This window comes from Neoarthrinium moseri, assembly GCF_022829205.1.
Source record: "Neoarthrinium moseri strain CBS 164.80 chromosome Unknown scaffold91_Wmoseri_CBS_16480, whole genome shotgun sequence".
In the NCBI taxonomy this organism is placed as follows: Eukaryota; Fungi; Ascomycota; class Sordariomycetes; order Amphisphaeriales; family Apiosporaceae; genus Neoarthrinium; species Neoarthrinium moseri.
Window position 1 is genome coordinate 43,628 of NW_026055205.1, and position 26,467 is coordinate 70,094.

The 26,467-nt window shown below is 53.8% G+C and overlaps 7 protein-coding genes across 7 annotated transcripts; 1 reads left to right on the forward strand and 6 right to left on the reverse strand.

Annotated features, from left to right (window-relative positions):
- Positions 1-28: 28 nt before the first annotated feature.
- On the reverse strand, positions 29-3,613 carry JN550_012648 (uncharacterized protein; the record flags this gene model as incomplete). The annotated part of the gene is made up of 1 exon (XM_049311147.1): positions 29-3,613. The coding sequence occupies one exon, from the start codon at positions 3,611-3,613 to the stop codon at positions 29-31; it is 3,585 nt and encodes a 1,194-aa protein (XP_049165370.1).
- A 1,330-nt stretch (positions 3,614-4,943) lies between these two features.
- JN550_012649 (uncharacterized protein) lies at positions 4,944-5,996 on the forward strand (the record flags this gene model as incomplete). The annotated part of the gene is made up of 3 exons (XM_049311148.1): positions 4,944-5,456; positions 5,519-5,836; positions 5,889-5,996. 3 exons carry the CDS (start codon positions 4,944-4,946, stop codon positions 5,994-5,996), a joined length of 939 nt encoding a protein of 312 aa, XP_049165371.1.
- A 510-nt stretch (positions 5,997-6,506) lies between these two features.
- On the reverse strand, positions 6,507-7,946 carry JN550_012650 (uncharacterized protein; the record flags this gene model as incomplete). Its single annotated transcript, XM_049311149.1, has 1 exon — positions 6,507-7,946. One exon carries the CDS (start codon positions 7,944-7,946, stop codon positions 6,507-6,509), a length of 1,440 nt encoding a protein of 479 aa, XP_049165372.1.
- Positions 7,947-8,903: 957 nt separating this feature from the next.
- JN550_012651 (uncharacterized protein) lies at positions 8,904-10,379 on the reverse strand (the record flags this gene model as incomplete). The annotated part of the gene is made up of 1 exon (XM_049311150.1): positions 8,904-10,379. One exon carries the CDS (start codon positions 10,377-10,379, stop codon positions 8,904-8,906), a length of 1,476 nt encoding a protein of 491 aa, XP_049165373.1.
- Positions 10,380-11,421: 1,042 nt separating this feature from the next.
- Positions 11,422-13,422, reverse strand: JN550_012652 (uncharacterized protein; the record flags this gene model as incomplete). Its single annotated transcript, XM_049311151.1, has 2 exons — positions 11,422-12,834; positions 12,892-13,422. The coding sequence occupies 2 exons, from the start codon at positions 13,420-13,422 to the stop codon at positions 11,422-11,424; spliced, it is 1,944 nt and encodes a 647-aa protein (XP_049165374.1).
- A 3,352-nt stretch (positions 13,423-16,774) lies between these two features.
- JN550_012653 (uncharacterized protein) lies at positions 16,775-19,183 on the reverse strand (the record flags this gene model as incomplete). The annotated part of the gene is made up of 5 exons (XM_049311153.1): positions 16,775-16,859; positions 16,996-17,056; positions 17,131-17,290; positions 17,366-18,412; positions 18,479-19,183. 5 exons carry the CDS (start codon positions 19,181-19,183, stop codon positions 16,775-16,777), a joined length of 2,058 nt encoding a protein of 685 aa, XP_049165375.1.
- Positions 19,184-19,567: 384 nt separating this feature from the next.
- Positions 19,568-20,659, reverse strand: JN550_012654 (uncharacterized protein; the record flags this gene model as incomplete). Its single annotated transcript, XM_049311154.1, has 3 exons — positions 19,568-19,923; positions 19,987-20,347; positions 20,510-20,659. The coding sequence occupies 3 exons, from the start codon at positions 20,657-20,659 to the stop codon at positions 19,568-19,570; spliced, it is 867 nt and encodes a 288-aa protein (XP_049165376.1).
- Between the last annotated feature and the right edge of the window lie 5,808 nt (positions 20,660-26,467).

Here is a 26,467-nt window from a genome sequence, read left to right on the forward strand (position 1 = left end):
GCCATGTTTGTTATTCTACTATCACAACCTAAACAACATTATATCTACCAAGAGGCGCTCTGCTCTCTGCATCCGCCGCTGCTATGGTGCCCTGCTTCAGCAGTCGGGTAAGCTCTGTCATGGCAGTAGAGACGACCACCTCGGTGTCACCTTCAACCAAAATATACAGCTTAGGCTCGCTACCGGCGGGAACTTCTTTGCCAGCAGGGTAAAAGTTTCCTTTGGTGGTGATGGAGACCCCTGTGGCCTCGAGGATCTTGGCGACGTTCGTCCTGTTGGTAACAGCCCAGCGGGCCTTTTGAGGGAAGTCGTTGATCTCGAGCGTGGCGTGGAAAGCACCAGCGTCGGGGCCCTTGTTGTCGATAGGCTGGCCAGGTCGAAGCTGGCCAGACTTGCCCAGGCGAGCATTGATGGCATCTCTTGCAGACGAGACCTTGTCCAATGGATTGTTGGCTTTGCCTGGGGGCGGATCCTCACGCTTGTGAATTGTGAATTTGGGTTCGAGGTCGGGCTGCGGTGGCGCCGCTGGGGCAGCATCGCGAGACGACACAGCGGAGGCAGCTGATTGGATTGCGGAGAGGGCCTTGTCCTTCTTTTCGTCCCCATCTTTCTTCTCCTCGGTTTCTTCCTCCTCGTCACCTTCGGTGCGATGGGTTTTACGCTCTCGGAGCCGTGCCGCTTCTCTCTCCTGGTCAAGCCGATCCAGACCTTTACCACCAAAGCCTGACGAGTCTCGGGCTTTTCCAGCCTTGAGTTTCTCCTGGAAGGATTTCTGCATAGCCTTGATCTCCTCCGGCACGGGTTGGCCACTCTGTTCAAGAGCTTTCGCGATGCAGAAGGCGCTGTTCTCCTGGTCGCTGGTGACAAACGTCACCGCGGTACCGGTGTTACCAGCTCGTCCTGTACGTCCAGCGCGGTGCACGTAGTCCTCAAGATGGTTAGGTGTATCGTAGTTGACTACCAACTTCAGCTGCTTGACGTCAAGCCCGCGTGCAGCCACTGAGGTCGCAATCATGATGGGGATCACACCGGCCTTGAAATCCGAGATGGTCTGGTCACGATCGACCTGGTCCTTGCCGCCGTGGATTGACATGCAAGGATAACCCTTTTGCATCAGTTCTTTGAGGAGCTTGTCAGCCTTCTCCTGCCGCTCCACAAATATCAAACTTCTTGCGTCCTCGTCCTTGTCGTATAGCTCTCCCAGAAGCTCCAATAGCCTGACAAACTTCTTGTCTTCCTCCCTGATCTCCACAATCTGGGTGATCTCAGGGGCCACGACACTCTTGCCGCCCACGGTGATCTCGATGGGGTTCTTCAAAATCTTCTTGGCCAGGGCATCCATGATACGGGGCATGGTCGCCGAGAACAGGATGTTCTGACGATCTGGTCGCATGTTGTTGAGAATCTTCATGACCTGGGGCTCGAAACCCATATCAAACATTCGATCTGCCTCGTCAAGAACCACATACGTGACTCTCTTTAGGTTTGTGACTCGTCCCTGGTTTGCAGCAAGCAGATCAATCATTCGTCCTGGCGTACACACGACAATCTCGGCGCCTCGCTTCAGTTCGGCGATGTGGTCCTTGATCGGTGCGCCTCCGTAGGCACAGACAGCTCGGAGATTCATTGATTTGAGGAAGGGCTTACAGTCACGATGGATCTGAGTCGCCAATTCTCGGGTCGGGGTCATGATCAGAGCAATCGGCCCGTCATTCTCCTTCAATGGCTCTTGGTCCTTGATGTGTCTAAACATCGGTAAGAGGAAGGCTACCGTCTTACCGGAGCCCGTTTTCGCCATGCCAATGATATCTCGACCGGACATGATGGCGGGGAAAGCCTGCATCTGGATTGGTGTTGGCTTGTCGAAACCCAAACTATCGATGATGTCGAGGGTCGTTCGCGACAAGGCACACTGCGACCATTTCTGAACGGGCTTGGGGACATCTTTGCCAGATACTTTGATGCCATCGAGCTCAAGCCTCAGGTCCACCAGCTCAGCCTCGGTCATCTCTGACAACTCAGCAGGTTCGACCCAGAAGTTCTTCCGCAGGGGTGCCAGGTCCAACTTGCTGTAGTCGATGGTCGGGATGTCCTTCTTCTTACGCGCTTTGGCTACCGAGGAAAGGATGTCTGGCTCGTCTACTTTCTTATCGTAGTCATAGTCATCGTCGCTAAAGTACGCTTCGGGCTCCTGCTCGAGCTTGGTGCCGTTCGTCTTCGGTTTGGGCTTGGGGACTGGCTTCGACTCGAGATCATTCATGAACGCGTCGAGAGGATCTTCTTCGTCTTCCTCGTCCACGTCCATGGTATCCGCACTGGCCTCTTCAGGCTGAGTACCGTTGACGGTCGTAGAAGCTCCGTCCTTGGTCTCGTCGACATCCATCGCGGTACTCTGCTGTGCGTTTTCTTGCGCCATTCGTTCCTCGCGACGTTCCTGGGCGGCGCGGGCGGCAGCAGCCTCTTCCTCCTCGTCGCCCATAAAGTTGTCGGCATCTTCCTCTTCGTCGTCCTGGTTCTCGTAGGGCGTGTCGTCGACATCTGGAAGGGGTAGCGATGGAAGTTTGGCGAGTTTCCTATCAGAGGTCTCATCCTCATCGAGTATGAGTTTTCGCTTCTGGGGCGCCTTGTCGCTGTCGGCGTTCTGCTTGTGGAAACCAAAACCACTAGTCTTGGTCTGCGGCAGCGCGGATGCCTTCGAAGGCCCAGTGATGGGGTTTGCAACCTTGGGCGGGGGCTGCGCGGCAATGGTAATGGCGCCCAGCTTGGGAGCCGCCCCTGGGGAATGCGCGCGAGCAGACTTCTTGGCGATGGCTTTGGGATCAAACTTGCCGGCGTAGGGAGTACCCGGCGACGATATAGCCGTGTCTGGAGACGCGGCTGCCGCAGGTGCAAGCGCAGGCGCAGGAGAAGCTACAGTTGGTGATGCCGTTGCTGAGCCATTAGCCTTTTCATCCATTTCAGCTAGGAGTTTTCTGGTTCCACCAGGGGTGGCCTCTTTGGCCTTCTCCTTCTCCTCCTGCTTCTTCTTCCATGCTGCTAGCTTGGCCAGGCGCTCGGCTTTCTTGTCGGCGTCTGACTGGGCCGCACTCGGCGCTGGCTTCGGCTTGGGTTCCTGGAAACGATTGTGAATATCTGCATGAGCTTTTCGGCCAGCGGTACGTACCTCTACAGCCTTGGCCTTGCCATCGGCCTGCGCAGACCGGTGGGAGTCGGCCGTCCCTTCCCGGCGGCGGGGGTCACGAGAGTCGTCGCGCCTTCGTCTGTTGTCCGGCTCGCGGTCACGACGGTCGCGGTCGCGGTCGCGGTCCCGGGGCCTGTCCCTTTCAGCGCGGTCCCGGGGCCTGTCCCTTTCAGCGCGGTCCCGGTCGTCAAAACGGTCACGCGACCTTCGTCTGTCTCTTCGGTCTATAGAACGGTCACGGCGACGGTCATATTCTCTGTCCCGGTCGTAGCGGCGCCTGACATCGGGAGGAGTCCGCGACCTGCGACGGCGGCGGTCCCAGTCACGGTCGCGGTCGCGGTCGCGGTCTCGATCCCGCCTGTCGTCATCTCGACGGATTCTTCTTGAGCTTCCTGCAGGACTTGGTGAGCGCGAGTCCCTGAGCCGAGCCATTTTCGGACCTTGCAGTGTGCGACTCGGCAGACACTACAGTGGCACGCTCGTACAAGGTGATGATGATGATGGATCCCCGGGGTTATCCAGTGGAATGAACACTCCCGGAGCAAACAAACTGACTGTCCTTTTCCCCTGCAACTCGGCCGGCCAGATCAGGCAGACGGAAGAAGCGGCCGTCGCGGCGGCGCTGGGTGTGCTGCGGATTGCTGCAGCGTAAGTAAGTGAGTGGGCAAGGGTAGAGATTGCCGGGAGGCTCGAGTTTACCTCCTAGTCTTGGGACCAGAAATGGCAGCCAGATACAGTCGACGAGCCCTGGGCGTGGTCTACCTATGTAGCTATCACTCCCTTGCTGATTCAGGCAGAGGCTGAAAGGGAAGCTGGGGTGCGGGATGAGGTTGATAGCGAATGAATCATGGCCATCAGATACTTTTAGTATTTGACGGGACTTGCGAGTTGGGATCCAGACCAACCTGGGACCTGGCCTGTGCGCCGTTGCCTGCCTTGCGGAACGACAGCAGAATCGGGGGTCAATTGCACAGTAGATAGACGGCTATACACACAGTACTGGTCAAGCACCTGGATCATGGTTTGTTTGGACTCGCACCACTCATGCCAGCCATGGGCATGGAAGGCAGCGACGACTGCATCTGGGATACTATGCACTGTTACACAGCAGGATTGCCTACCGCCTGGACAAACTGCCTGTAGCTATGCCAGGCTCCCATTGCCAGGCCGTACCGTGGACTTGATTACATATGTAACTTACCTACCGGTAGCCCCCTAGCTTAGGTACCCACTGCACTGTACATGTTACAGCGCCGCCTTTCAACCTTCGTCTCTAGCGCGGGCGGGAGATTAGCGTCATGCTGTGACACAAGCTCAGGTCTTCCTCCAGTCGCTGGTGGGCAGCTCCTAGGCCTCCCAAGGTTGCCAAGGCCAGGAACACGCGACCCAGCGAGACCTGGAAGCTAAAACGCAGGGGGTTGGTGGGTGCTCCAACCAAAGCACCACCAAGCAACCAAGCACCAAGCACCAAGCACCAAGCACCAAGCACCAAGCACCAAGCACCAAGCACCAAGCACCAAGCACCAAGCACCAAGCACCAAGCACCAAGCACCAAGCACCAAGCACCAAGCACCAAAGCTGAGCTTGCACGCACCACCGCACCGCACCAAGTCTCCACTGAATGTAAACTTCCAAACGTCAACTCAGAGCCCATCACCACCCGCGTCGTCACGGTCGCATCCACCCGGCGACCTCGACTTCGACCTCGACCGCACCGAGCAGCCGCCCACACCGCATCTCCGCTCCGCGCCTCTGTACCACCATGCTTTCCTCCATTGGCCGCGCCGCCGTCCGCCGGCTGGCCGCAACTCCCGTTGCTACGTCATCCGCCAACGTCGTGGCCGCAACATGGGCCTGCCGTGTGCCATTCCGACCGGCCAGGCTCTGCGCTGCGCGACTCTACGCGACGGCTGTCTCCAAGCCGGCCAAGAAGCCTGCCGCCGCCGCCAAAACCACCTCCACCAAGACGAAGAAGCCTGCCTCTACCAAAGCTGCTGCAAAGCCCAAGAAGACCGCGGCCAAGGCCAAGGCCAAGAAGCCAGTCCAGAAGGCCCCGAGAGCGAAGAAGCCACTGTCGCCCGAACAGCAGGACATCAAACTGCGCCGCGAGTTGAAGAAAAAGGCCCTGTACGACACTCCCAGGCAGTTGCCCGAGTCGGCATGGACTGTTTTCCTTACTCAGGAGACCCGACAGGCGCTACCCTCCGGAGGTATCACCAAGATGATGCCCGAAATTGCTGCCAGGTTCAAGGCGTTGTCCTCATCTGAGGTTTCTGTACGTATTATGACTGCCGTAGGGCCTGCCCATTGACGTAATGTTGCTGACCAAGTACCCAGCATTTCAAGGAAATCGGCGACCAGAACAAGCTCCTCAATTCTGCCAAGTTCAAGGAATGGCTCGCGCAGTACACCCCGCAGCAGATTGTGGACGCCAACAACGCCCGCAGAACGCTTTACAAGACGTTCAATTTCCCCAAGGGCAAGTACGTCCACCTCATCAAGGATGAGCGCTTGCCCAAGGGCCCCCTCAACGCATATGCGTTTTACCACAAGGCGAGGTGGGCATCTGGCGAATTCAACAACCATACTACTGCCCCCGAAGCCTCTCCCATCATCGGCCGAGAGTGGAAGTCACTGTCCGCCAGTGACAAGCAGGTACGTCTCCGACTGCAATTTGAGAAGATGGGAAATGCTAATATCGCCACAGCCGTACCTCGACCTTGCCGAGGCTGACCACGAGCGCTATACCAAGGAGGTCAGGGCCATCTTCGGCCGTGACCCTCGCGTTCGCTCCAGCCCCAGCCCCTCCACCTGAGGTGCACCGGCCCTATCATACAAGCAGGCTGTAGCCTCGTGTAAATTCTAGGTTCAGGAAGTCGGGAACATGGAACCAAACGTCATGTATTTCCTACACTGTGTTCAAAGGGTCACCCAGGTTTGTAGAATTCAGGACGCGACTGCGTGCGAACTGTAGATGTCATTTGTACAAAGCTTCCGAGATTCCCTTGTTTCGAGTATTGGGCGAGCAGGCTGGGTTTTGTTTGGAGCTTCGCAAATACGATGATGTTATCTCTCTCCATCTGTTTCCTAAACGATGTAATAAAGGACAAGTTGTGTTGCCATGGCACCAACAATGTTTGAGGTTGCCAATATTTGCGGTTGTGAGCGCCCATGATTATGCCTCCCACTTTACTCCAACCTATGCCCATACGCCGTGCGTGCAAGAAAACAGGGAAGAAAAAGAAAGCAAATTACCCATACCGATGGAAATTCCCATTTGAAAGCCTGTCAAAAGCCGCCTGCTCCTATCTCATGCTAACCCAGATCATGCTCTACGCCAAACGCCCGCACGCTTGCCCATGGTGATGACCGTCTCGCCGTCGCCATCCACCCACTCCGCGCCCGTGAACAGAACCCTGCGCCGGCTGGCCAGGTAGACCAGCAGGTAGATGTGGGCGGCGACGGCGCCCCAGCAGTACACGCGCAGGGCCGCGAAGGGCTCGTCGCGGCGGCACGAGACGCCCCAGCCGGCGGCCCCGGAGCCGACGTAGTTGGCGAGGAAGGCCCAGGTCTCGGCGCGCAGCTCGGGCGCCCAGTCGGCGCAGGCGACGCGCCAGAACCCGCGCTCGAACGGCCGCAGCTCGCGCGTCGCCGCCGCCGGCCGGAACCGCTGGGCGATCGACAGGTCCGCCGCCAGCTTGGCCAGCCCGCGCGTCACCAGGTCCTCAGCCGCCACGGCCCCGCAGCCCACGGCCGGCTCCGGCGCCCGCAGCTCCAGGCTGCCGTGCTGGTACCCGTGCGCCGGTAGGAACGTGATGGCCCTCCGGGCCTCGTCCGCGAGCTTCTGCGGCCCGATGTCGCTGGACGTCCTCAGCAGGGCGTTCGGGCTGGCGTGCGATTCGTCGGCCCGTGAGCGCCTGCTTGGTGGCGGTTCCGAGTCGGCCCTGGCTGGGGGAGGTGGTGTTTCGGGGGCGTATATGACTGTATCTTCAACGAGCTCTTCGTCTGCGTCCAGTGGAGTCTCAGAAGACCTATGTGGGTCTTGACTCATTGGGTCCTTTGTCGATGGCTTCCCAAGTTCTGTTGATGACACCGGCGGCGGCCTATTCCCAGGTGTGCATGGTATCGTAGGGAGACCACGAGACTGACTGCTTTTGTCTGAGGACCCAACTTGCGAAGCAGTCTTCTGACTTCCTTGTATCTTTTGAGGCGTACTCCTAGGCCGCGATGTTGCCAATGATGCCTGCGAAGGGCTATGGAAGTTCTGCAGATAGTGCTCCAGTACCCGTGTTGGGGTTGTAAGCATGGCCGCTGTGGCATCATTGTCTGGTACAGAGTCTTGTACCACGCTGGGCGGAGTCTTCCATGATGATTGAGATGTTGCGACGCCCTGGCTCGCGAATCTCGGAGCATTTGTCGTATTAAACTTTTCCTTGCCAATCCGAAGCGGTGAGTCCGCGTTGTCGAGCACGCTCCTAAAGGAGGCCAGCGGTGATCTCAACGACGGCAACGGTCCAACAGAGACTTGAGTACCCTGCGGTCCCTCGGGACGGCTATCGCCGGAAGTCCTCACGTCCTCGGAGACCGGGACCGGGCTACTTGGCTCATGGTTCGGGTCACCAGTGACCGGCTCGGTCAGTTTGCGGCGCTTGTGAGGAGAGAAGTTTACATATGCCGACGCCAGTGATCTGTACCTGGCATCATCCAGAGCGGTACTAGGAGCCGCAATGTGAACCAGGATCTCCACGTCCTGTGTATCAGCCATCTATAGTGCACATTGGGACCAGCTCTGCAGATCGGCAGATAAGTGGTGACCTGTGTGCAGGATTGGTCACGCGAGACGGGGTGCTATAAATGGAAAGTAAGACGATCTTCCAAAAATTCCTGGAGACGGACGTGGCATATCGGAGCAAGTGGTCGTCCACCAGTGGATTAGAGGCCTGTTCCGTGTTTCCGGCGCAAAGTATACGATCATAACGTGAACGGAAAGCAGCAGGCACGGTGTTTGGCCGCCGGATTTAGACCAGCAGCGACTAAGAACGGCCCCACATGTTGCCGTGCCACGAACTGGCAGACAGGCAACAGCTCCGCTCTTTCGGCCGTCAAGTACCTGACAACTTGCAGGCATTCTGCATGTACCTGCTTTAACTATTGCTCACCCCATAAGCACGCAGTCACATTGCGTCGAGGGTGGTAAGAAATATTTAACCGCATTATCAGACCTCAGCTCGTTGACGTTGCACTTGAAGTATTTTAAGCGCACGATCCTACGAATACCTGCATGAGCGTGGCACCGTCAACTTCTACGACATGCCAAGTTTAACCAGCGTTTCTCAGAGGTGCACCTCGATGACGAATAGAACCAATCTATTTCCAGAGTGTCAGGCTTTTTATTGTCGCGTATGGTGAGAGATCATCACGCCGGACTCTGTTGGATTGAAGCACGCTTGTTGGAAAGTTAATTCTGGAAAGGGGGATCGGCTTTATGCCGCGATGACTTCCCTGGCTCCAATTGCGTCATCCATCAGGGTCATTGATATTCCCAGTAGCAGATGGGCATTTGTCTAACATGGCACGCACTTTCGGTCATTGATTCCAGCCCTTCCGGATTATAAGGGCATCGGAACGTGTATTAGCTTCAAGATGGCATATATCTCTACGAGTGGAGTGGTCCTCGTGATGCTGCGCAGAGGACAGTACAAGTTTGATATTCCCTTCCATCTTAAGATATTGGAAAAGGGAGCACCGCAACGCCTCTCATTCCATCGACGCTTTTGGCTCTGATCCCAAAGACGACATTATCCTTACTGAGATCCACCGTAGCCTGGTTGACCAGCCCGACATCAAGCGCATGGTCCCAGAAGGGGGCGGCCGTGGCCCTCCAGACCACCTCGTAGCTCCCCACGGCCCCCTCTCCGCCGGCCGGCGGGTCCCAGTAGAAGGTGCTGTCGTTGCTGAGCGCCGTCGAGTTGACACGGACGTTCCTGGGCACGCCAGGCGAGTTCGCGAGGCTCCACAGGGCCGCGCCGTTGACGCGGCCCACGCGTGCGATGAAGTCAAAGTCGCAGAACTCGGGCAGGTCGCCGTACTGCTTCCCGCCCTCGACCCGGACGTCCTGGTGCTGGTGCGCATAGTCCTCGTTCGGCTCGGTGAACCGGTTCGCCGGATACCCGGCCTCGAGGAAGGGCCGGTGGTCGCCGCCGCGCAGGTAGCGGTCGAGCCGGTAGATGACCGAGACGTTCATGCCGGTGGCGCCGTTCTCGGCGACCTCCTTGACGAGCCGCGCGAGGTTCCTCGCCGGCGTGTCGTTCTCGCCCCCTATTGTAAGCCGGCTCTCCCTCGTGGCGGAGTTTTCGACGTTCAAGGGCGGTAGGCCCTGCGCGAAGAGCCTGATCGTATAGGGGTCCGATGTCCCATCGTCGGCCTTGGAGGATCCTACGATGTCATTCGTGAACATGCCCTCGACATTGGCGCGCGGCGTGGCATTGGCGTACGTCTGTGCCAGATACTGGGCCCCTAGCAGACCCTGCTCCTCACCGGCCACGGCAACAAAGACGATGCTTGCTCGAGGGCGCGGGAAGCTCGGCTGAGACATGATACGAGCCAGCTCCAGTGAGATCGCGACTCCAGAAGCATCATCATCCGCACCAGGGGCATCGGATTCGTAGTTGTTCGGGTTGGAGACGCGGCTGTCATAGTGGCCCGAAACCACGTACAGCCTCTCTGGCGTCTCAGTCCCGTGAAGAGTCGCCACGACGTCACTGATATTCACCGGGAAGAGGACCCGATTGCCATCGGGCTGCTGCAGGTAGCTTTTCACATCTACAGTAAGCCTCCCATCACTCGCGTTAGCGTACCTTCGAAACTCGGATGCGATCCAGTCCCTCGCTGCACCGATTCCGCGAGTGGGACTGGTCTGCGTAGAGAGCGTGTGCCGAGTCCCGAATGAGACAAGTTTGAGTATAGTCGCTTCGATGTTGGCTGGGGCCACCTGGGATAGAATCGATGTCAGAATTTGCGAAGGCGCCTGGGGAAAATTTGGGCGTCCTTGTGTAGTTATCGGCCAGTTCGTGGCCTCGCATGTGAGTATCCCAGACGAGCTATCCTCTCGGCCAAATAACTCCTTAGCTGTGGCATAAGACGAAGCCAGTGAGCCAGTCGCCCACACGGCCTGAAGAAAAATGCACTCGAGTCTCATGTTGCAATGTGCTTGTTGCTAGTATACCTCGCACCAATGATGCCAAAGACTGTCGTGGTTCTCGAAGCCGTAATCCGGTCGAGGCGTTGACGTATTAATATTATAGGTAGATAGAGCAGAACAGGCATGCATGCACGTTCGAGCGCAAACCCCTGTCAATAATGATGTCGAATAATCGAGTTTGCAATCAACACCGCAGGCCAAGCTCTACCATATCCCCAATGCGAGCTAGTCCGGCCAATGAGAATAAGGCAAGATATGCAATGCTAGCCAGTCTGCATACGAGCGGGTTATAATAGCGTCATGATCCTACGCAACGTACATACTTCCGAGAGATCACCGGACTCCAAGTTTCTGCGGTGTCCGTCGTGACTTCTGAGTGCAATGTAGGTGAGCTGGGTTGAAATGCCTCTCACTATGTGGTCGGCGCCACTGCGCATTGCATGTATCTACGAAACTAGGTGGCAAACTGACGGCGCTGTCATGTACAAGGTGCACTGCCTTATAATATGTACATGAAATTGACGTTGGCACAAGCAATCAGCGTGATACAGTTGGTACAGTATTTGTATTGACTGTTGAGCGGCCCTCGCGGTTTTAAGTATTATACATTGAGTATTCTAGCGAAATCCAGTTCTAAACTCTGACTCGCCGAGTCAACGACGCTGCAAACGCTAAGCGAAACAAAGAAATAAGAAAGCGAATGAAGGAAAGAAATCCAGGCAAGCTAATCTGCCGCTGCGACGAAATGATGCATAGTGCAATGCAGAAAGTAGGCCGAGTAACTCTATGGACCAACAGGTCCTAAGAATGTTACATTACTCGTTCTTCCAGAAGGGAAAGACAAGTCTCATCTCGGCATGAAGAAGATAATCATACAGTCGTCCAAATTGACGTAATCGATGACCGCTATCAAACAGACAGAAAGTGCTGGGGTCAAATTTCAGGGGTATCAAAAGTTGCGAAGGGAAATGGTCATGAAATAATGACATCCGCTCGTAAGGCTTTGGGCCTAAGAATGCTGTGAACTCAGTCCATGCAGTCATAACTGAACTCCGGCTTCCGTTTGAGGCTTCTTGGGTTTTCCTAACGTGAGCTGGCTCAAAGACAGCGTTCTGGCGGCTTTTTTCCGGGAGCTGTCGACATCCTCGTCGATCAGCTCCTCGCCGAACGCGCCAAATCCATGCTGGGGGTATTCCTCGCGAGGCGTCTTGAACGCCTCCGACTCGGACAAATCCTCCTCCCCAGTTATCACCTGGATATCATCTTCGTCGTCGTCATGCTCGAATGTAGAATATGTAGTGTTGAATGGACCACGCAACGCGTCGAACTTGTGAGAGGTACGCGACATCAAGTTCACTTCGTGCCTCAACTTTGTGACCTGCGCCTCAAGGACTTGGCGCGCGGCACGCTCGGTCTCCAGGAGAGCCATGAGAGTTGTGTACTGATCAGCATTGAAAGACTCCGAGCCTTCTCTCGGGAAAGTGGGCAGACTCGTGGCACCACGTACCGTAGCGGTTGACGTGGGCCGGTTCATGGGTCTAGTAGACGTTGGGAGAGACCCGATGAAAGTATGTCCATCTCCAAACGATTCGTTGGAATGGCGAGAGACGCTATACCGTGATGATGACAATGTCTCATTCGTTGCTGTCTGGTACAGTGCTGGTTTCGCCATTGTAGAAGAGGTATAGACGACAGAAGGAGCTTGGGGGATTGGAGGGGGGTTTGGCTCAGGCATGTCTGCGTCGTTGTTCGCTCCAGCAACAAGCTCGAACAACTGGGCCACGAGTTTCTCCAGCTTTTGGTTCCGGGTCTCCAGTGTCACTATACGCTCTTCGATACTCGCTGCTTGAGTGATCTTCATTCCGACCATGGGTCCAAAGTTGAACGGCTGTGGCGGAGTCTTTGGCTTGACGTCTACTGATGTCTCATCTGGAGGGTCGAACGTAATGTTGCCGGTATCTTCATTCTCGTTGACATTAGAAGAGGTTGGTGATTGAAATCCCGGGTCGTAGCTTTCTCTCCAATATCGTATCTCATCACTGCGCTTGCGTTTCGTTGTGCCCTCGTCTTTCAGCTGCGACAGACTCCTTGATCGTCTGTGTTGCCATAAGATATCGCTCGTGATGGCCCTACCAATGTTCTCCGGATCGTCTTGTCCCAGGCCATCTGAACTGCTTCTGCCATGGGCGCTAGCTGGTCTTGGAGAGAGGCCAGACAGGTCACCAAAGTCCCTGCTTTTCCTGACGTAAAGCTTGCTGCTTATCGTGGCAGCCCGTCTCCGATACCTTAGCGGCTCGCCGTTCAAGGAATTACGCGCGCTCTCGATTGCGATGATGTCGTCAGGACCGACAGAGTGCGAACGTAATGCCCTATCAAACTCCGTGATTGGGAGCGATGCGGATCGTTTTGGCTCGCCTTCTTTGGCAAATGTCCGGTTCATAGCGGATGGGTCCTGGGAAGGAGTTAGCTTCGGCGGGATTTTCGACAATCTACAAAGGTAGCCACTTACACTTCGATGTTGGGGGGATCCCATGGGATGCTCTGGATGAGTCTCCAATCCTTCATTGCTGCCCCTTTTCTTCTTTCGTCCAAAAAGTCGACTTAGTGTGGTTCGTAGTGTCGACTTTTTACGCTGAGGCGAATTGCGACTCTGATCCGTATCAGTTGTGCTGATCGTTGAATACCTCAGCGTGCTCGATCGATTGGCACGTCGTTGTGCTAGGCTGCCGGATGTTTCTGAGGCCTGGCTTGGGCCGGTCCTCGGCTCTGGGTTCGCGCTCTCAGGTACGTCAGGTGTTGCGCCCGTCTCGATAGTAGGCTCAAGTGCGGACGAGCCTTCGGGGGTAACCAACATCTTGCTCCTGCCTTCGTGGCCTAACGGCGTGGCAAGTCCTGTGCCAGGTTGGCGCATAGGAAACTCGTCATCTTCAGCGGGATCAGGAATCGGTATAGGTCCAGATATAAGTTTCCCGCGAACATTGGACTGGCCCGCTTTAGGGCGTCCAGCGCTCGAGGCGGATTTGAAGAGGCCGGGCTTCATGGTGAGAGCGAGCGGAGAAGACAGACGCACCACGGCGGCTTACAGAGGCCCGCGAAGGGATGGGGGCGGAGGTGGCTGAAGATATGGCAGACGGCGCCAGCAATGATCCATCATCTAATGGTTGGCTTGGAATACAGACTCGTTCCCTGTTTGCGCCTATCACTGGGTTATGAAGAGAGGTCGACGTGGTCTTTCATACATGGCCAGTGTTGCAGCGCGAAAGATTGGCTTGTCTCTGAACAATTCAGAAGCACAGGGCGAGTAGGGCCTAGGTCATCCAGTGACGAGAAGAGGACTAGGAATGTAATGGCTTCAAGCTAGCTTATGAAAGTTGAGCATGGAGGACCCTGGCCACTGCATCACGTATCACGTCGAGCTTCTGCGACGAAGGTCAGCCCTCTTGTAAGCAGGCTGTATGTCACCGACATGAACGGGCAGCCCATGAAACAAGCAGTTGGCGACTTCCGAGGTATTAATGTCTACGGCCAGCGTCGAAAATCAGGCTTGTCAGGGAGACAGGGAGCCAGGGAGCAACGAGTTTTGGGACGAAGCGACCGGGGTAGGCCAGATGACGAGGAACCAGGGTCCGGGGACCCTCTGAGCCGCCTCTGATATCCGAGACCAGGGGTCTGATGGACGTTAGTATCCAGCGATGGCGTGGTGGGGGGACATTTTCGTCCATAAGAGGCCCATGTGGAGCGGAGGGGCGCGAGCTCTGCCCTGTAGCTGCAGCTGCATACATCTTGGGAGTCTGTGTGTTGGCTGAGATTGTCTGCAAGAGCTGCACAATTGTTACAGGATCATGTCTAAAAACAACGCCACCCAAGCGATGCGAGTTACAACACGAGCAGCTCCGACCAGGAGTCGAGGAGGAGACAGCGACGTCGGCTAGGGACGAGCTTAGTGATGTGCCCAGGGCAGACAGCAGGACACAACAAGACGCTGTCGAGTAACGAAGGAAAGACCAGGATTTGTCCAGAGAATCTGGGCACGGGCCGATGCCAATTAACAAGACACCCACACGTCGCCCTACTCTGAAGGGTCTTGGCCCAACTCTACTTTCGAAGTGTAACAATGCACAGCTGCGGCTGGCTGAACGAGGCCTCGTGGACTTCGGATGATGGCACTCATCGGGTGTTAGTGGGCCATGCACATACTATGTTACGGGCATCGAAAGGCGACGTGGTTAGCCTCACCCGCGGACGGACAAAGTGATACGCCCCGCGGTGGAAGGCTGATCGCCAACGGCTCCCTCAATGCCGCATTGTCTACAGGTACACAGATGAACCAATCAGTCCGAGATTTGAGCCCCCCGTCTCGTTAAATTGGGAAAGCACAGCGTGGTCCCAAGCTAGAGTGATTAGCAACCGTTGAGATCGGCGTGAGCGACAGCGCATATCGGGACCCAGAGTTTGGGCTTCTGTACGGCTCGGCCTGCTTTACCTACTATGCAGACAAACTTGTGGCTAATTGCGAGAGCACCCAGGAGCACCCTTCAAGGACATCGTGCCGGTCGTCCTTCTGCCTTGGGACAACTGCACAGAGCTCTGGGGTTCCAGAGTCCAAGCTGAGGTCGGGTGCTGCTCTCCCGGCGCTGTGGACGGGGTGGGCCCCTAACTTGGGCTTACGGATAGCTCCGTGTCCTAGCGCTGGGGGTGCCTTTTTCTCGGGCCAGCACTCACAATCGACTTGAGGAAATCCTGTAGTTACGAAAGGAGAATCGAAGGACCGGATAGGGTTCTGGGTAGTCCCCAGTACGTTACGTGGTTGGTCTATTGGTCCGCAGAATCAGTTTCGTATAAGATGTTACTCGTGACTAGTCCTGCCTACCTTCCTGAAGCTGTTTTACACGTGTAAGTCCCCGCTGTCTGGCTACTTAAGCTAGCTATCAAAGCGCACGCATCTCTACGCCCAGACCGGCAAGTCAGCCGTATGGGAGACTCTTGGCTACTGATCTAAACCCCAGCCATCCCAGAGATCGGTCTGAAACCTGTCACGACATCCGTCCCAGCAAAAGCCCCGGCGGGAATCTGAGAAGCGTGACGGTTTGATCTACAAGCAGTGCGGGAGGTCAATCATATTGCCAGGGTCGAGCATTAAGATCTCCTCTGACTCGTGATGTAATGTCAAATTCTTCAGTGCGTGCGGCCTTGGAGCATGATGGCATAGATTTAGCTTAGGCATCCTGTTTTGTAAGGCGCGAAGCTGAGGCGAATAGCCTTGCTGCATCGAGGTTGCATGAACAAAGATTGCCCGAGCTCGCAAAGCAGACGCTTGAACTTGATCCATCCGCCACAGGGTCATATCTGGCAGCCAAGCTCCATGCATAGATGAGTATACAACCGTCTAAATGGTAAAGCAATCACAATAATGCGGCTATTATAGAAGTAGCGTCAGCTTAATCCTTGGTGGTTGGCGGTTCCAGGCTGCCTATGCGCTTTTGCGCCTTGCAGTTAAGACGAGGCAATCTTGCATTAAACAGCGTGCACTCATCGTGCAGGACAATGACTCGACCACGAATAAGAACACGATGCGCATCGAGATGGGAAGGGGCGTGGTCAAGCGAGTGCTCCAACTGGCTGTCGCCAGGGTGAAAGCCTCGAGCGAGCGAGCTCTCTGTGCTTCTCGTTGTTGTTACTGGCGATAGTCCCGCATCTTGGCTAGTTTAGTTGCAGTTCGCAACCTGCAGCACGCGAAGCGAGCAAGGGGTCAGGCCGGATCGCTTGGCTACGAGAAACGTTTCGTGGGAAGCTATCGAAGTGCTCGGGTCAATCGGAGTCTCCATCAGAGAAAACTACAGGAGAACCCTGGCTGGCCATGCTGGCCACATGGCCGCTAGCCCAAGTTATACCGTTGATGGAATAGCCTTTCTGCGCTCCCCAGAATCGCCCACCACAATGGACCAACCTGAAACACCACCCATGGACGGATGCGATATCGTTGTCCGCAAATCTTACTGTTGACCCCGGTGATAACTTTGCACCCGAACAGGCGAAGTGGTGCAAGATTGGTATCTGCTGAATTGGGAGGTTTGGGCCAGAGTCAAGGGTCTGGTTGGTCTCTTTCCAATGCAAGCCGTAGAAGTCAGATATCTACGAAGTGCATGCCTGAATATTCCACAATGCCTGGCAATAACAGCGACGTTATCGACTAGCTAACCAGGAATCCTCCGAGCATTTGCATAAAACCGGATGCATCCGGCCTTTCTGCCTGCCACTGTAACGGCGATTTCGTAGGATGCAAAAGACAGGATGAACTTATCATTGCAGTGTTGCGTTGCATGAAAGCTACTGCACACCGGTCAAGGTCTCTGCCATTCCGCATATCTTGGACCCCACCTTGAGTTTCTTCACTACCCGATTGACGAGGCGTCAGGGTAACGGAGGTCTGCGTTCTCCTCCAACCATTCGATCCAGTTCTTGAGAAATTCACTTCCTCTGCAGGGTAAGAGTCATTAGAAACGCATCGCAACTGAGAACGTTTGAGGGGTTGGAGAGACTTCTGTAGGGTACCATCGCGTCGTCCAAAGATAGAACATGATGTGACAAGCTGGCCAGAGGGGTGATAACTCACTTCTTGACGGTGTCCGAGTCACCAATTATCGTCAGTGAGCGTTTCGGCCGTGTCATTGCAACTGTTGGTCCTGCATTAACCTCATGCAACCACAAAATGGCGCTTCGAGGGACAACGTTGGCCCCAGTGACTTACCGTTTAGGCGCCGCTTCTCTCCCAAGAATCCCACCTCGCCATCGGAGTTACTTCTCACAAGAGTAACGATCACGGCTTCCTTTTCCCGCCCTTGAAACCCATCAACACTACCAAGTTCAATGCCCGGGAACTCATCTTTCAGAGGAGCTAGTAGGCTCAACTATGATGTGCATACTGTCAGCTCATATAATTTCCCGATGTGATGGTTGCTTGTCATAGCCTGGGCGTGGCTTACCTGTGCATTGTAAGGTGTGACAACCGCGATGTCTTCCGGCTTAACACCGGCATCAACCAGAGCACGGATGTGCTGCTTAACCAGTGCCGCCTCCATCTCATTGCTCTTGCTGTCACCTAAGAGAGACTTGATGCTCGACTTTTTACCGGTGTCGTCCTCTTCATTCTTCTCCGGAAAATCACCCCCTTGGGTGTCTATGAAGATTACGGGCTCGTTGGTATCCTCCGTGTCTTGCACCGCATACGGCAGATCCTTGAGAAGACGTTCCTTCACATGTTCTGCTGCCACCAACTTCCCTTCATACAGCTCATCCGAGGGGAACCGCATGATCTTCTCGTTCATACGGTATTGCGTGGTCAGCATTCTTTTGATGGATTGCCCATGAAGTGATAACAATCTGTCGAACAGGGTTGTCTCGAGGGACATACCCTTGATGACACCACCGCCCTCTTTGACCTTGGGTTTCACCTTTGAATTCGTAGATTTTATGGTCGGTGGCAGCTGTAGATGGTCACCGGCGCATACGGCTTTCTTCGCCGCTAGCAGTGGTACCCAACATTGTGCTTCCAAGGCTTGGCTGGCCTCGTCTATAATGACCACGTCAAAGCTCTCATTTTTAAGTTGAAAACCACCAGCACCATGTAGCGTAGCAAGCACGACTTTGCTCCCAGCAACGAGATTGTTGACGCATTGTCTTTCTCTTACCCGGTACTCTTTCCGCAGTTCCTTGAGGTCCATATAGATGGCTTTTCGTTCTCGGCCATTCCGGGTCTTCTTGATGGAGGCTTGTTTGGCATCCATCTCGGCCCGGACGTCCTTAACGATTAGCCCAGCCTCGGACGTCTGTGTCAGTACATCAAGAGAGTGACTCAGAACTGACGGCAGGAGTCTTGCTGGATGCCCAAGCCGAAGAATCGGAACTTTATGTGGTGACAGGCGTTCCACGATATTGTCCACGGAGATGTTCGATGGACCACAAACCAACACCCGTTGATTCCGCCTCACCAACTGCAAGATTAGCTCTATGAGCGTATGTGTCTTCCCGGTCTAAAAACGATTAGTTATACCACCATGAATATACCCCGAAAAATAAAAGTAAAAAACCTGACATACTCCTGGGGGGCCGTGAACCAACGCAATCTCCTTCGATGCAAGTGCGAACCGGATGGCGTCCTTCTGGGAGTCGTTGAGACTCGGATCAAACCATTCGATGTTCCCATATTCGGGATCAGAGCTCATGTCGGCTGGAAGGGACGAGGGCGTTGATAAACCAAACAGCACTCGTGTAAAGATCGAGTAATCTGATTCCGTCATTTTTTGTAGTTTCTCCATGGTCTGATTCATGCGACGGTAAGTCACATCATCAGCCAGCTTGACAAGCCACACCCTCCCCGTAATCGAGGCATCCTCTTTCTCCTCGTCAGCAGCAACGGAAACGGAGTCTTTCTTGACCTTGGTGACAACGCCCCGTACCCCCTTCTTCTCGAGATCCTTGATTTCCTTCTTCTTAGCACTGCCTGCCGGTTGTTCGGAGACGAGAATAATATCTCCCGTCCGAATGCCGTGTTCTGGAAGCTCGCCGGTGCTGCTGTTGGCGCTGTCAGGGCTCAGCTCCAGTACGGTTTTGCCGCCTAATCCTGTCCGCTGAGCCGAAATGACCAAATTTGTAATTGCTAGTCCAGCTCGCTGCAGCGCTGTTGGGCTCGTGTTCGAGATAAGTCCGCTAGTCTCTTGCAGTTCGCTTTGCAGCTCGGCATCGAGCAGCGCAAGCTGGGTGCTGGCGAATGCCGAGACGTCAACGGGATCTTTCACGACCATTTTGGATCCCAAACTCACGAGCTGAGATTGAGCGTACTGCGCGACTGGCCGATACTGTAAAAGATAAAACAATCTCTGGTGGCTGTGTGCCCAAGGTTGCAGCGTTTTCCATGTGCAGAATTATAACAATTTTGTTCAGTGGGGTGACACAATGACGTTGGCCGCCGGACAGTGGAAATCGGCCGCCTCCATTTGAGGCTGCTGCTGGGTGCTAAATATTGGGCATCGCGGGGAAATGTCACCGATCTCAAGCCCCCATAGAAAACCAAGCCGACATTCGAGACACGACGGAATCCTAAATTCGCATGACACAGAAAAAGTCCATTGGCTACAAGGCTCCGACTAACGCCGATTTAATAAGAATATATTCCTTTCCAGTCTGACTCATGGATCAGAAGACGACCCTTCAGGTTGTATCACAACCACGACGATTAACGACACAACCATCAATGCAAATGCTATGAGTGATACCAAGACGATTGTCCCTCTCGATGCCGGAAATTTGCCCTTCATCACCCATTGTTGGCTCTGGAAATACCTCTGATACCCTAGAAACAGCACCAGGATCGAAATCCCAAGGAACGAAGCACCAAGTGGCTTACCCAGATGTCGAATTGTCTCAAATCTCGCATCATCTCGCTGGTCAGACAGAGAGGTGTTCAAACGAAACAGTTGGGTAATGGCGATGCCAATCGATGCGAATGCTAGAGAGGTCCGCAGCCAAGCCAAGAATGTCCTTTCTACAGACCCACAGGTTAGTTTGGGGATGCAGAGAGATTCTCGTCAAGTTGTTCGAAGCTTACCTAGAGCCAGGTGATCCCTCGCAACACTGCCTTTATTTTCCAGCTCTATAGACCAGATGCTAGAGAAGAAGTCCTTCCACGTGTGCTTCTTAACCTCGGTCTCATGAGCTTCCTCCCGACTCGCGTTGCCATTGACTGCTGGCTGCCGGGAAGGTGAAGCTCTCGCGGGTGACTGTCGCGCAGGAGACTGCGATATCGTCTGCGTACTCTGGTAGTCTCTGGTGCTGCCTCTCATGAAGATCCCCGTTGTCTCATCTGGACCCTCCTCACGCTCCGGCGATTGAGGAAGCGGTCGGAAATTTGGGCTGCGCCCCGATGCCCAAGTCGCGCTCGCCATTGTGTCGGCGCGTTCCCTCCCCGTCTGCGAAAGACCATGAGTTAGTCAAGTTTATGAATTGGGTTCTAACGCTATGATCCGGGTGCCTCTGGTCCTGCAATTGACCAATGCTTGGGCCATTGAGTGTACCACATGGCACGAAAAGCTTGGTACGGGACACTTGGCCCACAGTGTGCGAGAACGAACCTCCAAGATTTCATTTATGATCTCCTGTGTCGACTGCCGCCGCGGAAGCGGACCGAACGTCGGCGATCTAGTATCTTGTCTCTGTTGCGAACTCCCCTTCCTCAGAATCGGGGAGGGTGTTCTGGGACTGGACGTTCTCTCATCAGACATGATTTTGTATCCAAAGCTTCAGCGCAGTAAGTATCACTGAACCGGGGCTTGCAATCACGCCATACAAGCATGAACCAGGGGGACGTGCCGGCTCGGAGTGGAGGCCGGCCTCGGCGTAGATCAGCCTATGCAGCCCGCAAAAACTACTCGGGGTGCTTCACGTAGAAGTTTTGATGTTGTTTTAATCCAAACTCTGTTCCTGTAGCGTGTGACCGCGGATTTTAGGCGATCGCGTCATGATGGTGGGGGCCGGCAGAGGCCTTGGAGTCCCGTACACCAGCCAGCCAAATGCTTCTATGCCACTTCCGCCAGTGGGGCACGCAATCCGATTGCGATCTTGGACATGTGAACATAGCTCACGTTTATCAAAGCTTGTCTGCACATTATCGGTTTACCAGTCCACGCAAAGTGCCTGTGGTTTTATAAACGTCACGGAGGAGCGTCAACTTTATGTCGAACATTACCCAATAATCTAACATGTTATACGCATAGCATCTATCCAGCACCTGGTACGATTCGTGTCTGAATTCGTGCTTCTCGGTACATATGAGTGCGCAAGACTTCTGTTCGCATCACGATTAGATATACGCTTGCTAGTTGACTGGCTGAATCGGTGCCTACTGTACATTGCATTATTCGGATATATCAATGTCACGACTTATACATTGTGTATCCGCAGCCAGGCTTTATAGAAGCCTGTCGTGGATGTCATCGTCAGCCAAAGTGTGCTCCCTCACTTTATCTTTATCCAAAAGATGACAGCCCAGAGCTTTGCTTAGTGCAGCTATGTCGTGGAATGTGCTGACCCGCAGTGGGTGAACAATCTTGATATCTTGGACTCCCTTTAGCAAGGGAATAAGTTGCAGCCCCCTTTAACTAGGCTAATTCAACAAGGAAAGACCAAACGTGTCAAGCTTCACCTTCCTCAGAAAACGTCAGCAGTCGAGGCTCCTTCTTGGGAAGTATTGGATGAGCACTGCTGCATTCGAGAGGCTCCAAACTAGCTCACGTGTTGATCAAATCACATCCCCGAGGTACTGATTATATGTTATGGGAATGTCGCACAGAGCATCTCTGTTTGTGGCAACTGGGCGAAGCATCTATGCAACTTCACAGCTATGGAGTTCGGCTTGTCATACAAATGCGGTTGCGAAGGCTCAATTCAATTGGATGCAGATATATGCGTATGACTGTCCACAAGTGCAGCACCGCCTATTCATCCTCCGAGCGAGCATCTATGTTTGCCCTTAACCGAAGTCTCGCCCTGAAGGATTCCTCCTAGAATCGATGTGTTTTCAATCAGAGATATACCATCCAGCTTATCAGTCTTCCCTGTGTGCCCTGGCCGTTAAGGCCATCCCTGAGTCTTCTAGGTTTTGATCGCACCTCTTTCATGAACAAGGTCTGAGGCTGTCTCAAAGAGCGGTACCGTTACATACGCGCCTCAAAGGTCGGCCTTTCTCGGGATATGGCACTTTGACATTGCAGAGACGAAATGAGCTTGCGTTAGGGCACCTTGTGCATCAATGATGGATTGCTGGAACATTCATAATCACAATCTGAGCCATTTCGGTCCTGGATCATATATGGACACTCACTGAAAACATGTCCAGATTAGTGGATGTAATTGCGATACAATATTGCTAACGAGAGGTGTCGCGTTGGCTTTACTTGTTCTTTCACATACATTGGGAAGAGCACTTTGCCTGGTTATCGAAGCTACAAAACTTAGCATCGGTCTCTCGTTTGAATGGCACTGGGTTTTGGTCCGAGGATCTGTATGACGCAAGCATTTCTGCTTGGGCTCCTCGGTCAACGCCGGCAGAGTCCTTGTATCACAAACCAAAATGACTCTCCAGTAAGGACATAACGGCATGATTTCTGTCTGCTACATTATCGAGCATCTTAGGAAATAGTCGGCCTATAAATCCAGATTCCCAAGGACAAAGCCGTGTATAGGTAGCCTTGCTTGGCCAGGGAATCATACCTGGTGGAAGTGTCAAGTTTCAGATCAGCAGCACCGAGGTTCGTTGCACGATCCAAAACGTAGGCTTTGCCATATTACTAAATCTGACAGTGTTGACTGCCTAATGCCTATATGGGTGATTAATATCAAGCAGATTGTTTCTGCGAGGCGAACGGAAACCGACTTCATTCGTGTGGAGCTTTAGTGCCGTTTACCCATGAGAACAACCTTTTGCTTCTATCATGCAGAAAACACTGAACAGCACGATAATCTCGTATCACCTGTACAAGCAGTCATATGTAGCCTGTTGGCCTGAGAGAGAACTAGAAAGAGCATCAAGTCAGGTACTGTGTACCATAGGTCCCTTCACTCCAGGATTTGAAACAAATGATGATACTGGGACTGCCACACGCTTTTAAGACTATCCAACCTCCTTTCGAAGTAGCAGGAAGTTCTGCGAAGATCTAAGTCACTCAGTCGGATAATGTGGCCACTTACCCCAGGTCTGATACAGCCGGATACTTGATATCCAATGTTCAACCATTCGGGAGAGCGAGATGACCCAATACTCAATGGATCTAGCTATCACGCAAAGAACATACCCCTGAGATACATAGAACAAATCACCCACAAAAGACCGTTACCCTCGACGAGACAAAGCTGTGGCCGTGGTTCCTTCTGGCCTCCCCTTTTCTTGTCTGGTACACGATCTGCGATCAGGATATGTGTTATCAAACATCCGAAGTTAATCTCGCCCCATTGACTCAGATCACGAACCGTGAAGCCGAAACTTTCCTCTGACTTATCTCACACCCGAGAATGGCGCCTGCATAGACCCGCAGTATTATCGGATCACAAATGTAGACCCTTTAAGCGTACGCCATGCATCAAATCGGACATAAGGTCCCAACCGGCTGGGGACACAGCAGAAAAGCAAGCAGTTGATCCGGCAAGGCGGCTTGTCTAGACTTTGACAGCTCACATGTCCGGATCATCAGGTATACTGGTGGGATCTGTTAGAAATCACGTCGTCAGACAGGCAATCTGTATCGGAAAACTATCATGACTATGGGCGAAGCTTCCTATCCGGCAGGCTCGTCGGATTCTCGAGGCCGCATATAACTTATGAAGCATCAACCACAGGCAATAAGTACTTATACGAATGGGACTATTGTCGTATAGAATATTGGATCCATCGACCGCCCAGCGTCAGAAATTTCGGCCATAAATTCGCCATCAAGTCGTACGAACAGCTTGAAAGACAAGATGTTTCTTCCCCAAATTTTTTTTTTGTAGCTTCTATCCCAAATCGACCGTCATACTCGGATTCAAGAGGGAAAGCAAGGCCCATCTCGTGTGCGATTTGTCACATTTACCGAAGGCATCAGCCGTGCAAGCAACGTAATACGCCTTACAAGGTGTGAAGGACTGACTGATCTAGTATCAAGACACAATGGAGCAACTACTATAGTCTCAAACACACATGATCTAGAGCGAGCAGGACCAAAAGCGCTGGCAACTCGAACATGTACCTATGTCAAAAGGTACAAACCAAAGCCTTTCATTGTAGCCTGGTGTCGCCGTCAGCATCGTCACCTGTATTTAAAGCTGCCATTGGCAACAGAGAGTTTGACGCACCCCGCCAGAGCATGCACGCATGCATACAACCAGTGGCAGTGCCGGCCATTGATGCAGCCTGGCGGTTGGCCCCATAGCAGTGTCTCTGACGTCTGTCCTCTATCCAAGCGGCCACTGGGAATGGCCGCTTCGATCCAAGACATCTTACACGGCGGCCTCATGCGGCCTCGGTAGCGCAGCCATGTTTGCCGGGCGAAAAAGAAACAACAGTGCCATAGATCAACTATAAACCAACCACACCCTCTGCCGGACGCTCGGTCACCCGTTTTTGCACCTGCGCTCATGCCGAGAGGCAGTAGTCCGCAGGCGCCGTGTGTGACTAGGTATGCATGCACTTTAGAGAGAATGCGCCCTGTGAGCGGTTGACAGCTGCACCTAAGTGGTAGATAGGCGCTCCTCATTTTTGTCGACGAGGTTTTCATCTTCTCGTCGCATAAGCTATTGGACCATATTCCGTCAAGTTGCCAACTATTGCCCAGCTGCAGGTATCCATGTGATATCTGGTAGAAGCCCTCCAAACCATAACCTGACCTGGATGGCAGTATGTCACCTGCAGACTTGGGCAAGGAGTATTGAGAGGGGAGGAGCACCGAGCTAGTATTGCATTCTACTATGTAGGTTCCTGGCAAAGCAAACACCAGAAACGTCACGTTGCTGCAAGACAAAGAATAGGCTCATGTGTGAGCCTCGGTCTACCGGACTGTCAGCTTGCATAGTGGCCTCTCGCTCAGGGCCGTATGCACTTTTCATCAGCCTATTGACTGCAAGATACGTTCCATCAACAGGGCAGTGGGGACATCCTCCAGACCGGCAGTGGTCGGTCGTTCCGCCGAGCTGCGCCATGGGCGGGGTGCTGCCCAACTGCTTGCATCGAACGGAGCGCCAGAACCACTCATGGGCGATAAAGCTCACATATGCAGCTGGCCTGCAAGATCCTGAAACAAGCCAAAGGCCGCGGTTCTGGGGATTGGTCGACAGATGACCCAAAGGAGTAATCGAAAGTCATGGTGCCTGCACGCTTGCGCGCCATTCTGTCGGGCACTGCACAATTGTGGAGGCTGCTTCATGCACATTGGCGCAGCATTCTACTTGCGTTGCCCCTACGTTGGTGGCCTCACGAGATCTCCAGTTTCGGCAGATGCTAGGTCGCATTCCCAAAACGCGTACGATGGTACTATGTCAAGTAAGCGCTGACAGCCGCTGCAAATCCAAGTCCATATAGGGACTCGCTGGTGCTTATAGTTCAATGATAGCTCTGACTACTGCTTGATTGACGTGCGTGACAGTGCCCGACAGGAAGGCTAGCACGTACCAAGCTGCCGTACCGCAACCATACTGCCATTTGGTTTGCACGGACAGCAAGCCAAGCCAAGAACTATTCCAGAAGGGATATAGTTACTCTTGGACGCACGGTTTGTGCAGGGCCTCAAGAACATTCTACTATGATATTACCACTACTGCGTTATAGAACATATCAAGGAAGGAAAAACAGGGTCGTCGAGAAGGGTGACGTGTACATTCCCAGCGGTTTTTACAGTGATAAGCTGCAGGTGGCATCTGATAAGTGAAGCTATCGATACACATCGCGATGACACCACTTCTTGAATGCCTCCAAATGTTGCTCTTCGTAAACTTCCTAGTGGGCATGTATGAGTGTAGTCCCCCATGAGCACGTGTCGAGGACGGATTATAAATTCCTTGAGCTTGATTCTGTTACGTAGTTTGAATCTACACCCAGAGATACACGGTTGGAAGGTGATTCGCAAGTCTCCACCTCTAATTAGCACGACTAGTAAACAACCAGCTACCTGTTCGTTTTAAGGTTTGCACTTGGGAATTCCCCAGCGCCCCAAGAGCTCTGGCGGTCCAGAGGCTCGAGTACTAACACGGACTCTAATGATGATCGCCTCTTGCGAGCTCACTACAGCATGTTCGGGTCAGATCTAATAGCTTAGCGACTCACCAGCGATGAGGGGGGGAGAACACACGGGAAGCTTTCAATCGATGCTAACAGCACCCGTTGTCGATGTCGGCACATACTTTGGGCCCATTTGTAGACCATCACTCGAGCCTGCAGATTACTGATCTAGACTGCTCCAACAAGATGACTCGCTCCCTTGTGCTCCTCCATGGGATGCTATGAGCCTAGGTCTGGTTCATAGGGAAACAGCTCCCGCACAGTGACCTAGTTCTCCGGGACGTAA